This window comes from Strongylocentrotus purpuratus, unplaced genomic scaffold (assembly GCF_000002235.5).
Source record: "Strongylocentrotus purpuratus isolate Spur 01 unplaced genomic scaffold, Spur_5.0 spur5_scaffold_10, whole genome shotgun sequence".
Classification (NCBI taxonomy): domain Eukaryota; kingdom Metazoa; phylum Echinodermata; class Echinoidea; order Camarodonta; family Strongylocentrotidae; genus Strongylocentrotus; species Strongylocentrotus purpuratus.
Window position 1 is genome coordinate 16,230,577 of NW_022145595.1, and position 15,704 is coordinate 16,246,280.

Here is a 15,704-nt window from a genome sequence, read left to right on the forward strand (position 1 = left end):
GTGAAATACACGGAGACAAAATCCTGGATACGTGCTCATGAAAGTTATGTAATCATTATTCATATATGCACAAGCAATGCCTGATAAACAGGTGGAAGTATTCTTTGAAAAGGGGAAACAAAGGCTATTTACGTAGCACCTCCATTGCTGAAAGAGTGATTATTTCAAAATGTACAAAATGGGACCTCTTCATGTTTTGAAGATCTGTGGATATTCGGAGTCATTTGGGACATGTGCTAACCATGAACTAGTCTATTAAGTAGTAAGTACATACATGTGCATAAAGACATTACTAATCCTTAAAGCAACAAAACGTAAATAAGTAAACAATAGAGTGTCCACACGGAGTGGACCAGGGTTTGACCGCAATGGCACAGTCAAGGTCCTCGAAATGACATTTGATGGTCTCGTGGGCTATAGGTCTATTGTGATGTCCCAAACTCAAGGAAGACAAAAAGAAAGAGATGAAGGGCACATGAAAGACCTCGACACCAGACCTCGACGGAGACAAACCGCATCTGCATGGACCCTAGGTCTAAGAAGTTTATTGTCCAGGTAAGCGCTGATCAATAATCAATCGAACTGTGTGGTCATTATGTTCTTAAAATACATTGTGGTCGTAGCAAGTGGTCTCAATAATCCACATCACATGGTATTTGCATGACCGGGGGTGGATGGGGCACATGATACGCAAGTACTTTTGGTCAAGGGCCAAGCGAGAAGGGATAATGAAATCAAGTGGACAATACTGGCTTAATTAATACATTGTAATATACATGAGGCAATACCTTGGAGGGAGTATATACCAGTAGATGAAACCACTTTGTTTTCAAGTGCTCTAGAGAGTTTTATGCTTCTATTTATATATACATTTCATCTCTACGTATTGTAAAGTTTACATCAGTTCAATTAGTACAAACCCTGGTACTTGATCCAGCTCCCAAGCAGGAGTGAGGCTTCGGGGCGCCCGCCCTGTATTTTTATTATTAATGTTGAACTTAAAATACATAATTTCAAGCACAAGTGCTGTCAAACGCAAAGTGGCGTGCCGTAATAACACCCCTCACTACCCCTCCCCCTCCCACGAAGACATGGCCCATACATATCTACATCAATAAAGAGGAGGAGCTACACCCCCATTTTGTTTTGTTTTTTGCTGTCGTTATTGGGTTGTTGTTGTTGTTTGTCAATTTTTTTTTTCTTCTTGTTGTTGGGCCATTGAAGAGTCCACCCGTCTGCATGTTAACAGTTGTTGGTACACATTATACGATATCCCTTTGTTGAAACATTTTTCAACCCCGTTTTTCGTTTGTTTCTTTTTTGTTTTTGTTATCTGCCCATTATTCTTTGAGAGTCGTATGTGTGTGTGAATTGGGTGTTTACAGACGTTTTTCAATCAGACATGATTATTTACGTCTGGGGACCGACCTTTAAACGTCACCATCCGAAAGACGTGACTCAGTTTCGAACCTGCGTCCTCGCGGCCTGAATCAGTTTGTAACTTCCACTGTTAGCTGGATTACAGGCGCATGCCACAACACCTAGTCATTTGAGAGTCCATCCGGCTCCAGAATTTTGAAGGAAAAAGAGGGGTGCACAATTTTACTAAAACTTGCTGACAAGCAGAATGAACAAAATGGGACATGTTCCAGTTCCACCCCCCCCCCCCTCCCGAATCTGCTAGTGTGAATATGATATGAAATCAAGAAGGGGCTCAAATGCATTTCCGACACCTTGCGTTTTGCACTTCTTTCAATGCGGGAGATCGCATCGCTGACCTGGGATGAAAATAATACACAACACGTATTCATATCGTATCAAGTGTCGATTAGCCTATCTGAAAAGGGATATTGAGGTATCAAAACACATCTATCAAGTTAACGAGAGTCCAAACAAGTCGTTTAGTTTCACACCCCAAAAAATAAATCTAGCCCTATTCAACAGTATAACATTAATCATTTTTTTAAAGTAGGCACCCGCCAACCTTTCGCTATCCGCTATCATTTTTATTCATAACTCTGGATTTAAAAAATTGACAAAATGCTGTGTTATTATTGATACACACAGATGTTGTGGCTCAGAGTTTTCAAAAAGTGACAATAGAATTTTATATACTAAGCATTACTTCAAGAAAAGCATTCGAAGAAATGTCATAAAACCTATACCCCAGATGAATTTGACATCCAACCTTTGTAATCAGTTGATTTGTATGGAAGCAGAAAATTAATAGAAACAGAATGGCAAAAGTTTGAAATGAATCGGAAAATATAAAGGCTGTTATGAATGTTTGAAATATGAGATCACTATTGTGACGTAGGACGTGGACAACTCTCCCATTTGTCGTGTACAAAAATATCATTAATTTATGTTTTCTCGTAAATTCCTTCTCCCTTGGGGCCCTACTCAAAATAGCATATTATTATAGGTCCTCTAAAACGAATAGACCATCCTGAGTAATAAATCTTTGATTTTTTTTTATTTTTAGTCATTTTATATGTTGGAACAGATGGAAAAGTAGTCCGGCACTAAATCACATTGACATTACCGCTTCAGCCATCAGTTTGCTTTTCTGATTTTTCTGCTTTCTTTTAGTCTATAGAGTAATTGCCTATTTGGGTTGGATTTCCCTTTAACTTTGCAATGTGAAAGCGTCCGTTTGATACTTCTTATTTATTAACGATTATAATAAGTGGAGTACTTACGCACGGAGCACACGTATTTGAAACATGATAATCGAAGAAACATCTTCCCTATTTTCACAACAACATTTTGTTTTGATGGTGTTGCAATGTATCCATAAGCAACCATGTATCGATAAATGTTTAATTTTATTTTGTTTTTATTGATTTTAAGAAGGTGTAAACAAACCAAATATTAAACAGTATTGAAATATGATAATACACACGAGAACTGCAACGCCGTGAGTGTTCTAATAATATTTATTAATCGGAGGGGCGGAATCGGAGGGGGGGGGCGGGCGGGCCTTAGTGCATCATTCTGCTCCTCCTCGAATTTCAAAACAAGATTCCATGTCATATCACTCCTCATCTTGTTACTCGATCCTTCTCTATCAGACTATGGGGGCCCCCTCCAGCTCTGATGACGAGACTGTTTGGGATTTTCCTTTCCATAACACGAGGGCGTTGCCAGGGGCATTCTTGATTTCGGGGTTGGATCCCCTTTCCCTTCTCTATCAGACTATGGGGGCCCCCTCCAGCTCTGATGTGGCGACTGTTTGGGATTTTCCTTTCCATAACACGAGGGCGTAGCCAGGGGCATTCTTGATTTCGGGGTTGGATCCCCTTTCCCTGATAATAATTTCCAGTTTCTCCGATAATTCTTAACCAAGGAAAATAGTGTAGTTATTATGATCGTAGAGAGCAGTTTCCCCCACTCTCATTGTTTCTCTTGTGGCGGCTCCGTTATTCACCAGTGGTTCCGCAATTGGGGATAGACCTATAGCGCCCGCCCCCTCCCCCAACTTACCGCTCGCATTAAGCTTTCTTAGTTTTCTTTCCCCCTGTACTCCCTAATTTGCTCATCAATTACACATTAATTTAGAGCAAAGAACGGTTGTTCAACTGTGATTTTCGCCTCCCGAGGTTGTGATAAAAAAGTGGAAGTTTCTTGCGCATAATTTTCATGAATTGTTCTGTGAGAGCGTTTGGATGATTTTTAAACCTGAATTACTACAAATCATATTCACATGGAGTACTATGGAAGTAGAAACTGATTCAAATCTCCCAGGAATTTTGATTATCTTGATTACTGCGCTTCTGTATAAAAGAAACCTATACGTCTACGAATCTGCTGCAAACCTTTGAAGGGTCACAAAACTTTATGGGCTGTTTCGTTTTATTTTGTTTTGTTTCTTTCTTTATTATTTATCATTTTTCACTTGCGGTCAAGCAGGTCCTTCCGTCTGGCCAGGGTCCAGGGTCCAGTATAATAATGGTCAAGAGCTGCTGGCAAGTGACCGTGGGTCGACAAACTTTCAGCGGTCAAAATTCAGTTATCTGCAAACAATGGGTAATAAATATAATGCAAAGTAAAGTCTGCAGTGTCTTGTTGATATGGGCCAAAGAACTTTGAGGTGTCTGTAACAGAAGACCTAGGACTGCAGGTTGTAGTAATAATTATTATTGGTCAGTCCAGGGTTAACAAAAAAGTTCATTGTCATCAAATTAACCGAGCAAGCATCAGCCCCGAACCCCCCCCCCCCCCCGCATGCCATCCCTACAATGATTTAGAAATAAAAACAATGATTGTGTATACAGAGTCAGATGTCTTTACATTTGTTTGTTTGTTTGTTTGTTTACATGCTATTGTATTTACTTCAAACAAATACAAAAAGGTTATCACGTGTGTGTTGTACGTTGGCATATCATGAATGAGGAAATAGATTGCTAAGGATTTATCGTTCTCCATGTTAACAAAGAATGTTCTTTAGTTCAAAACATGAAATTAAATGGTTTTTTAAATTTCTCGCTGAATCAATTAGATATACTAGCTGGAGTTTGAAATTGCAAGAATTGTGATCCTTTAAACGGTAGTCGTCCGGAGGTAATTGTCCTGTGGAATATCGGTCCTAGGGGTTCGTCGTCCGGGTCGATAGTCCAGGGGTATTCGTCCTGATACAGCTCAACATATAATTGACTTTAATATTTCTGTGACTTAACTATGATGACTGTTCAAAAATATTTGAACTAAAATGAAAAGAAAAAAAACACCCTCTCAAAAGTCGATCTGAAAAATAACGACCGTAGTTCGAACTCGTCAATAAAACCGGTTAGATCGGTTTGATCGTCACACGCGTGTGTTGCAGGTGTTTATCTTTGATATTGACATAACCGCTAGCAAAAAGAAAGAAAAGAAGAAGATTATTCTGAAGCGCAAGGTGAATGAATTGTTGTTGTGCACGACGTGCTCGGGGGCGTGCTGCGATGACGAATCCTCTTTCCAATTTGATGGTGACAAACAATGCTTGGAAAAGTCAAAGGGGTCAACAAATATTCATTGATGTGATTTGATAATTTATAAACACAATTCATGTCAAACAGAGGCAACCAAAGGATACACCTATGATAATTTGGTAAAAAGGAACTAACTGTGCATAATGCTGATCAATGCTGTTAGTCATATTAGGTTCTATAGGACACCTACCCCCTGGACATTCACCCCTGGATAACCACCCCCGTCAACTACCCCCTAGGACAACCACCCTCTAGGACGACAACACCCAATGACAACTACCCCCTAGGACACAACTACCCCCAGGACAAATACCCCCGAACAACTAACCCCAGGACAACTACACCCGGACAACTACCCCCAGACAACCATCCTCTAGGACAACCTCCTGGACAACTATCCTAGGGGGCAGTTGTCTGGGGTTAGTTGTCCGGGGGTAGTTGTCCGGGGTAGTCGTTCTAGAGGGTGGTTGCCCTAGGGGGTAGTTATCCTAGGGCGTAGTTGTCCTAGGGGTAGTTGACTGGGGGTGTTTATCCGGGGGTTGATGTCCATGGGGTAGGTGTCCGGATACGGTCCTATTAACACAATGCCAATGATGGTATAAAACCAGCGACGATCCATATAGAAAATATACCTGGTAGAACCCAAATCTACAAATTCGCCTCTGGAACGATTGCACAGTCGAAAATTCACTTTGTCTGAATAATTTGTATTTTAGGATTTTATCTCTCGTCGAATGACTGTCTTGCTTTACGGCCGATTTAATCAATATTAATTTATAACCTCAACCAATGCTGTCTTTAATCCATGAAGCCGTTTGAATAAAAAGCTGGATTTGAAGTAAGACACAAAATAAAAATACGGTTTCTTTATCACGTAAATCCATGACCTCAATGAATATCCTGTTTACCATTTTGCTTTCATGCACAAAACATTTCAAACTGAATAAACAAGGCTATTAAGCTACATTTAATGTTGTTTTCGCTTCTTCCTCTCGTTTCCACCCCGCTACGTTAAACCTTCGGTCTTTGTTTGCCCAGTGAGCTTAAAATCCTAACTCCTTGGTTTGTCATACATATTCATTTTCCATGGAACATTCAGTTCACCAACCGTAATATAGAACAAATATTTGTTTACTTCGCCGAGTTCCTCTTTGTTGACACTCAGATGAATCAATTTGCACCAGCGTCTATTGCCCTCGTCTCAGCATGCTCAGCTCATTCGTTGTTTGCCTGACTCACCCGCATAACATGAATATTTATTCAAAGGAAGAGTAAATATTTCTCCGTACCTCATACAGGGCACTTCAATATTTTGCCAATATTTATTATTCGCTGGTTTAACAGTTCAATAGGCGTGGATGAAAATCATGAATGAAAATACACGAATCGTTGGCCCGTTCGGCCTATTAACCTTAGTATTTTTTAATGACAGTTGAGGTCGTGACAACTGTATCTTCGACATCCTACCATCATTACCGGCTTCATTTCGCTATCATAATCGTTCATCACAATAGTAATGATCGTCATTTTAATTCTTACCAAAATCGCCATCATCGACGATATCATAGTCACCCTCATCTCATCATCATGACCACTAAAAATCACCACAAAATCATTGTGGACATCACTATCGTTATTATCATATAATCGTGGTCGTCCGTCGTCACCATCAACATCATCATCATAATCACCCCCGTCCATACTAATCCATTATCGTCATTATACTCATTATCGCCATCATAATCATTATCAACATCATCATCATCATCATTATCGTCATCATCATCATCATTATCATCATCAATATCATTATTATCATGCCAAGATTTTTAAAGGGGAGTTGTTTTTTGCGGTGAATCAGCCAGCCAGTGAATAAGCGGGGAGGGGGGGGGGGGTGTAAGGAGCACTCTTTTTTGCCTAATTCGTGAAAAAATAGTTAGCAGCAAATAAACGGGCGGGGGGTAAGCACTCCTTTTTTCCCTCAACATCCACCCCCCCCCCTCCCTCTTGAGCAAAAAATAAAAAACATTTTTACTTTATTTTGCCCAATTTTTGAAAAAATATTTAGCGGCAAATAAGCGGGCGAGGGGTAAGCACTCCTTTTTTCCCCTCAACTTCCCCCCCCCCCCCCCTACAGCAATTTTTTAAAAACTTTTTCTTTTACATTTAATTTGTTTTGCCAGGTGGGAGGGCATAGATAAAACACAGATAAAGGGTGTCTTTACGATTCATACACACCCCCTGTTTGCCAAGGGGGTGTTTGAACACCCAAAACACCCCCCCCCCCCCCCTCGATACGCCAATGATCACCATCAATACTGGTCATTCCAGAACCACAATCGCATTCACATGGTCATGACCAGTTTTTACAACAATATATTTCCAGCCGTCTCTGTACATTACCTACTTCCATAGTCAATTGAAACACATGACTCTGTCTATAGGGCATCGATGTCCTACACAAACTAGGTTTTGAAAGTCAAGTACTGTCACCAATCATTAATTATCAAAACGGATTTTCCTTTTCCTTGTACATGACAGCTTGTCACACTTTTCCTATTTGTTATTTCCCTCTTAACATGGTCAAAGAGAATGTTGAATTCTGGTGAATTTGAAACAATAAGTCGTGACATTTTCATTCTTTTTCTTTTTCAGGGGAAGAATTACTAATTCAGCAATGTCACATCATTGGTCTTAAAATTTATGACCCGAAATTAATTTGGACTCAATGTTGATCCCTGTATCAATATCCGTACCACTGTATGTGATTTTCATCACGATTATCACATGATTAGGTTAATTTCTGATTAACTTAATAATTCCAAAATAGTGCAATTTGTACACTTGCTCTCTACCTTTGGCAGTTACTTGATGCCAGTTTCATTCACAATCCAATTTAATGATAAGTACTGTATCTAACCAAATATACATGTATTTAACTATTCCTACTACGTGTGATTTTTTAGTATTGTTTCTGCGGTGCCATTCTTTGTTCTTGCATGGTTTAATTTCAAACGCTATCATTTCAGGCAGACAAAAGTAATAATGCTGCTCTATGCCAGTGGCGAATCCCTCCTTGGGCACAGGGAGCACTTGCACCCCCCCCCCCCCCGCCACGCCTGCTAAATCAAATCTGCCATAGACTTAATTTTGATACGCATGTACTTATGAATTTGTATGTGAAAAAGCTCCGATATTAAAAGCCTTTATATTTTACCTTTGCCCCCCCCCCCCCCTTCTGCCAACCCCCCCCCCCCTCACCCCTTGCCACTAAAGATATCTGAATCCATGCCATCCCCCATGCTTGCTTTTTCTATTAACACCTTGTGATCGGTGAATCTCATGACGTGATCAGGTGGTAATTAGAATGAATGATTATTCACGTTACTGATCAAAAGTCGAATAATTTTTAAGAAACAGTCCTCACGGTTATCCTTATCGTAGTTACAGGGACAGAGAATGACACAGTTTAGACAAAAGGTGAAGAGATAATTTGGACACGACTTGAAAGTGCAGGTTGGGTTAAGGTGACATGCTTTGGGGTAGTGCCGGCCCAACGGGGGCAGGGGCGGCTTCAGGATTTTGTCAAAAGGGGGAAGGTGATGCCCGAAACGGACTAATGTGAGCCCCATAGATCCGCGTCTGTAGGGTAGTTGCCCCTCTCCACACAATTCCACGGCAACTTTGTTTTAAGGTGCAAGAGAGGGAGTAAAGGGAAGGAAGACAGAATGAGAATGAGACCAAATTGCGCGCCCTTAAAAATCTTGACAATGTTCCCGGCTTGGTACGTTGCAAAATAAGCATTGCCGCCCCTCCCCGCCCCTCAATGACTGGCCTTCCGCTACGCCCATTCGAATGTACGTTATCAGATAGCTGACAGTCAACACATCACATGAGTACCCATAATTTGACATTCGATTCATTGCTGTCAAAGTCATGCCCCAGTCATACCAACGAAACCAACAACAGAGCGAACAAACAAATGACCTTACCCCTAAATGGCCAAGAGTCATTCGATTTGAGATAAGTGCTGAGTCGGTTTGGCGGTCATGACTGAGACCGACACAAGACCGACAGCAGATCGAACGAACAACTAAATCATTCCCCCGGGGGTGTTGCATCAATAGAATTGATCCGATCAAATTTAAGATCAATGTTGAGGCTTGGTGAACCCCCCCCCCCCCCCCTCTCCCCTCCCCCCCCCCCTCCCCCCCCCCCCCTCATTAGTTTGGAGTCGACGTGAAGTCGGTTTGTAGGTGTAACTCAGGTATTACATTACTACAAGTGGTAACGATTCGGTCGGTTCTGAGTCGGTGTTGATTTTGAGTCGGTTTGTCGGTTTGTCGGTGTGACTGAGGTTTCACAACTGTTTCCTATCAGATCGATATGATCTGGTGGTCCGCCGAATGACCCAATCATATTTCCGACGGCAATTCCTGTTATTCACGTAGAACTTGTAAGTTCCAGGACCCACTATACTACAAATGTCAAGGGTGTTTGTGAACTTTTCGTGTTATACGATGACAGGGTCAACTGAAGAGCACAACGGGCGTCATTTCCGGCGTGTATAGAGGGTACAATAGCGAGGACAAGTTCGATAAGATAGTCGTTCGATTAATGTTTAAGATCAAGGCTATCCCTTTTGCCGCTCCTTGCGAGCTGATAATAAGCACGATGGCAATTCTACGGGAACGGCATGACAATGTTTTCAGTAAGCTTTTAAAAAGTTAGTTGTCAAACTCTACTAAATTATTTGATAAGTAAACATTTAAAAGGGGTCCTGAGTAATGTCAAAACGTAGTTTTATAATTTGATCATGTTTGATTCAAATCAATATTGTTAGTGCCTGAGCTCATGTTCAAAGTGTACTTTACCATAATGCTAAATTAAAAAATCACTCATCAAACTTTTAAATGGTGACTTCACTGACTTACGTTTTTGGAGTAAAGAAACAAGAGACCACTAAACCAAAAAATGATTATGATTGAATAATGAAGTGATGTTAAAAAATGTCCGTGTAAGTCAAATACTGTCCAATAAGTTATTAATGTCTAGTTCATCTCCATAGCTGCCAATTTTTAAATGGTGCGAAGATAATCGTATGCGTATCTCCTATAACGATTAAATCTTTCATGGAAACTTGTTTAATTAATTAATAAAGAATATTCAACAAGGTTACATGAAATCAAATTATTATTATTGACGTGTTGATTAACTTGACTACGTGAATTGCGCTGACATCTAAGTAAAGAAATCGTATAAATCAGAAATTGTATTTTATGTGACGAGCATTTCTGTTCAGTCTCAAAAGACTGTGTAATAAACATTACCCGTTCCTGAAAACTATACTTCATCTAATGGCCTTAAACACCCAACGGCAGATCCATGACTATATCGCCATTGATCATGGTTTTTTATGATTTCAAAAATTCACGTTCAATATTATAAGGCAATATATATTCTAGCCTTTATTTTCAGCCTTCCTGTCTTAAATGCCAGCACGTGAATCAAACCTTCAAAATCTGTGCAAAATATTTTCCCGAATTTTACGCACGATTCCTTTCCAGGAACTTTGCGCCCACAATTTCCTACGCCCAGACTGACAATGCCAATAATTGACTAAGTGTGGAGATGTCGCTATGATTATGATTGTAATTGATTAGCAAGTTTTATGGACCATAGTTATCCCTTTTAACTTGAAAATGAAAAGAAAGAAAATGGTATTAGCATTGTTACATTTTGATATGTCACTTTTTGTCTTCAGCTTACAATGTGAGTCCAGAGGGGGTCCTGGTATCATTAGGAGAGAGAGGGGGGGGGGGGTCGTCTCAATGTATGCATGTTTGAAATGCAAATTAACAAAGCCATTAAATATCATGATAATAAGGTGTATAGGCAGGATGATAAGGGTCGTGACGTCGTCTTTAATGTTCCCTTCCCTCTTCATTTTCCTTCTCCTTCTTCCCTACTTTTTTTTTAATTTGAAGGGGGCGTCACCCATAGTTACGTCACTGTTCACTTTTAATCATTTTTTTATTGTCAGAGTGCGATACGAGTGCACGATGGCCTGAAAAGGTATGTGAACGGACGAAAATATTGTGTAGACCACTTATCATAATGTAAAGCCGTCTAAATTCCAATTTTCTAATTTACTTGATAAATTATGCATGTCTTGCACATGATCATGGGTTAACCGAATTCCTACAAAAAAAAAACGTTCGCGTGATGATGTGACGTCGTTCATGACTCGCAAGGTCGCCAAACTCTGCGTCTTTAGTACACAAAGACATTAATGGCTTTTTCAGTTCCCGTCGTGAAAGTTTTCAGCGGGTATGTCTCGTGAAACCAGAGTGTGGCGTCATCGAGAGACATCCAAAGACAATTGGTATTATAATGACTAGGGGGTGTTGGAAGTCGTCCTATGTCACCTTATAGTTCCAACCCTTTCCCCTACTCCGTTCTTTCTTCCTCTTTCTCTCTTGTCAATTTTTTCCTCTTCTAATTGAAATTTGGGGATAACTTGTTGGCAACTCCAGACCCATTTCAACTATGTTCTTTATGGCGATGTCCCTGCATGATCATGACGATGTCTTATCCTCATTAAGAGGATACATCCGCATACCTTTTGTTATTCCGTGGTTAGGTTGGTTTCGTGGCCAGATCACATGCGTGCTACACGTATCCATGCCCTGTCATTCCTTACTTCTCATTCTCTGGTGAGCCGGCCGATGCAACTCCAAAATATTTCCGCAAATCTCGTCAAATTGGAAGGGGAAAAAATCCCTGTTTAGTAGTGGTTTACATCAATGTTTTTAGACTTTAGTAAATATTTCAACCAACCGCCACCAAAAAAAAAGATCCTTCGTTTCGCTGTACCGTGTAATGTTGTATTGTCTTGTTATGAATCATGCTATTTTCTCATAATTACCACAACCAACAAAATCGAGTCTCGCGCGAAGTAAAAAGTTCTATAATAAGCAACTTTTGGTTAGAAAAAAATTAACAAAAAAATCAAATATTATAGGGCGAAAATGAGCGTTTAAAAAAGTAGTTATATCTCTCTCTCTCTCTCTCTCTTTCTGTTTCTCTTTTATCTTTGTCTTTTACTTTTCTCTTCCTATCTTCTCTCTCTCTCTCTCTCTCTTTCTCTCTCTCTCTCTCTCTCTCTCTCTTTCCCCGTCAATCTTTCTCAGCTCGGCACTTTCTATCGTTCTCTTTTAGTTTCCTTTTTAATAATTTACCCTTCCAATTTTAGATTTTTACTATTTGATACAGCATCGATTATTGATGAACAAATAAACAAACAAAAAGATACTCATTCACACGATCTTATTTTGATTGTTTTTGTAATTTTACATTTATTTTACGCAAATTCATAATTCATTGTCTTTCTTTTGCACATTGCAAACTCTACTTCATTCTTTTCAATCTTATCAGCACCAGCCTACTTTACTTTCTCCGTTTCGATTGTGTTCTGAAACAAAATGATGAGGAAATCGAATCGATTTCGTCATGGTCGCCATTTTGTGTTCGAACCGTCTGAATCACGTGATTCGCCAGCTCCCTTCCCGCTGTACATCCTCACAAACCAACACAAAAACCATGTCAGTAAGGACACGAAAGTCAGGTTGCTTGAGCTAAGAATGCTCGCAGTACTAAAGGAACTGAAAAATCACTTAACCATTTTGGCATTATTGTGATCAGACGCTTTTCAAACTTTTCTTTTTTACTTTCCTAGTCTTTAACATTCGTTCTATTTGGCCACGGCTCTGTGCTTTACGCTTTCTATGGTCTTTCCAGCATAATCCCAATGATTAATCATGTATCATAAATCAATAACATAAATATATACGTATGACATTCTATCAGGTCATAATACTGTAACAACTTCAATTCATCCCATAAACTACCACATAATAATGTCCTATAACCATCTTCATCGACGTAGATCATTTGGAGCGTAACGCAATCTCCAAATATCTACGAATGCTTATAATGCAACAATATTTTCCATCTACTTGCTGACTTGCTGTAGGCTCTATTTTAATGTTGCAAGTGCCATTTAGATTTTTTTCAAATGCTATCTTATATGTTTAGGGAGACGCCTTCCTATTGGTCTAGCCTTTCTTCTTCGCCTCTTATCATTTTACTCGGCATAGACCCTGTCCGTGCTCCGAAACGACTGTCGAACTCCATTTGGGTTCGTTGATCGTATTCGGAGCCATCTGGTCATGACCTTCCGATTTCCTTCCCGCAGGTCGATTCCCGATCCCAAGCATACAGATCTCCGATATTTTCCCGCTCAACGCGCGCGCGCATGTTTGCGAATCTCCCGAAAATTTGTAGCTCATCGAGGGTATTGAATTCAATGTCTCTAAAAGTTTCGGGTGGTTCGCTGAGGTTGTAATAGCTAGGGGAGCATCGAAAACCTGCCAACTTGAGACGAGAGCCTCCGCAGTACTAAAGAAACCGATAAGTCACTTCAATTCATTATAGAGACCAGATGCTTTCTTTCCCATTTTCCCTTTATCTGCCTTATCATTTTCGTCATTTCTGACGATCAGGTTTGAAACTTATTCGAGCACTTTAGCTCTTCTGTCTAATCTGGCTTTGGTTGTTCATAGCTGTAAGAGGCCTGGTAATATCCTGAATGGATTTTTTTTTTGTTTAAGTTCCATCGGCTATTGTTAATATCAGCCTGTTCATGTCTTCTCTACATCGTATTTTGCTTATTGTCTTTGGTTGACAAATAAAGGCCATACTTTTTCCTTCCATAAATGTTAAATATCTTAACTAAATACATCTATTATTTTGATATATGTACACATCAATATAAAATATCATCTCAAGGCTAGATTATGACTGGTTTCTTTTCCGAGCTTTGGCGATGACCTTCTCAATGTGTTTCCATGAGGGTCGTAGACGAGGCTTGACATTGGTCATCTCTGCTGCTAGGTCACGCAGAGGTCGACTTCTAATCCCCCTCTCAATCCGAGCCAGGATCTTGCCCAAGGAATATATGTCAGTTTGAACACTCATGGGTTGTAGATCCAGGATGTATTCCGGAGCCAGATGCGGAAAGAGAATGCCATCTTTGTACCCTGTTATCTCCTCCTTGGGCACCTGCTTGTGCCTGAGGGGTATGGTCTGAGTAGAGACTTTCCCCATGTCGATGATAAAAGCATGCCATCGTTGGTCCTCCAGTTGCCATTGCAAGAGAATGTTGTTAGCTTTCAGGTCGTTATGCAAGAGACCTTTCTCGTGCATGGCTTTCAATCCGTGAACGATGTCCATCATGACGAGGAACCAATGTTCTTTCGAGAGAGCTGGGATCTGGAACTTGATGGCCTGACTGAGCGAGTAGATCGTACCGGTCTCCTTGTCACCAAGGAACTCGAGTACGAGGGATGGAGCGCCTTCGATGTCGACGATGCCGAGTGTCTTTGGGAATGAGGGGTGGTCAGCGAAGGCGAGATTGACCAGGGCTTCCATGGTGATACGAGCGTGATCGGCTTTGATTCGAACCATCCTCATCTCATCGTCTTCATCCCTCACGGCCTCACTGATGTACGGCACCTTGACGGCGACAGCCTCACCCTGGAACTCTCTCAAGAATACTTTCCCGAATGAACCCTTTCCGATGAGATCATCATCCTCATCGACGTCGGCTCCTACCAGGAATGAAAGGTCTTCGTGCTTGATGACGGGCACCACCACATCTGAAGGAATCAGCTCAACCACAGCTCGGTCTACGTAAGCCATGTTGTCATACATCGAGTCCTTTTCATGAAGCACATTCTTGTGGAAGCTGAGAATGGAAAGATTGAGAAGAAAAAAAGAACGTCATTGTTTGTTTGTTTGTTTGTTTGTTTGTATTTATTTCTGCATTTTCAAAATGAAACATAATCATATACATAAAGTAACAAATATTTCTTCATTTTACATAATTATACATTTTTAAGTACATTGAATAAGATGCATACAAACACAAATAGAATTTCAATGAAAAAAGATAAATTACAGAAAATGCAGGAGACCGCCATCATGAGCGGTAAGCTTGAAATCGATGGCGGCCTCGTTATGAACCATCGATTACTAATCTTATTCATTATTGATACTAACACAATTATCCTCTATGAGAACTCATCACATATGGAAATATAACAAAATAACATTTAAAAACACATAGGCAGATTACGTGACTGTGCCAAATCAGTTGAGGAACCGTCACGTATTTGGTGTCACATGGACATTGTCATTTCAATTTTATCTCATCATGGTGACTGTTTAAATTTGATTATACTTACACAGAGAGTTGATATCTTAGTTTCTTGATCAAGCTTTCTTGTCTGCAATTCTGGTATTGAAGATCTTCTAACATCTCCTTCAGTTCACACTTCTCTCGCTCTCCAGGACTGAAAAGAAAGAAAAATCAATTTAGAGTTAAATTGCAGTACTTCTTTTATCTTCTGTCCGTTCGATTGTTTTCCTGATTGCACTTTGCTTGCTTGTTTGTTTGATTACGTTTTGTTGTTGTTGTTGTTGTGTGTGTGTGTATTTTTCATGGCGGAGAAACTTGCAGGTAAATGAATCTTTGATTTTGGTATATCCATCTTGGCGAATGAATTGAAATGATTCAGACTTTAGTTGAGGATTCTTCAAACTTAGCTTCAAGTTCCAATCAAGGTGTGACATTTTTATGACAAAGAAGTACAAAAAACATATTTTGAA

General features: G+C 40.1%; 1 protein-coding gene across 1 annotated transcript; it reads right to left on the minus strand.

Moving 5' to 3' along the window:
- Positions 1-13,829: 13,829 nt before the first annotated feature.
- LOC105445945 (probable serine/threonine-protein kinase DDB_G0280461) lies at positions 13,830-14,735 on the minus strand. Its single transcript, XM_011682114.2, has one exon. It carries the CDS (start codon positions 14,733-14,735, stop codon positions 13,830-13,832), a length of 906 nt encoding a protein of 301 aa, XP_011680416.2.
- Between the last annotated feature and the right edge of the window lie 969 nt (positions 14,736-15,704).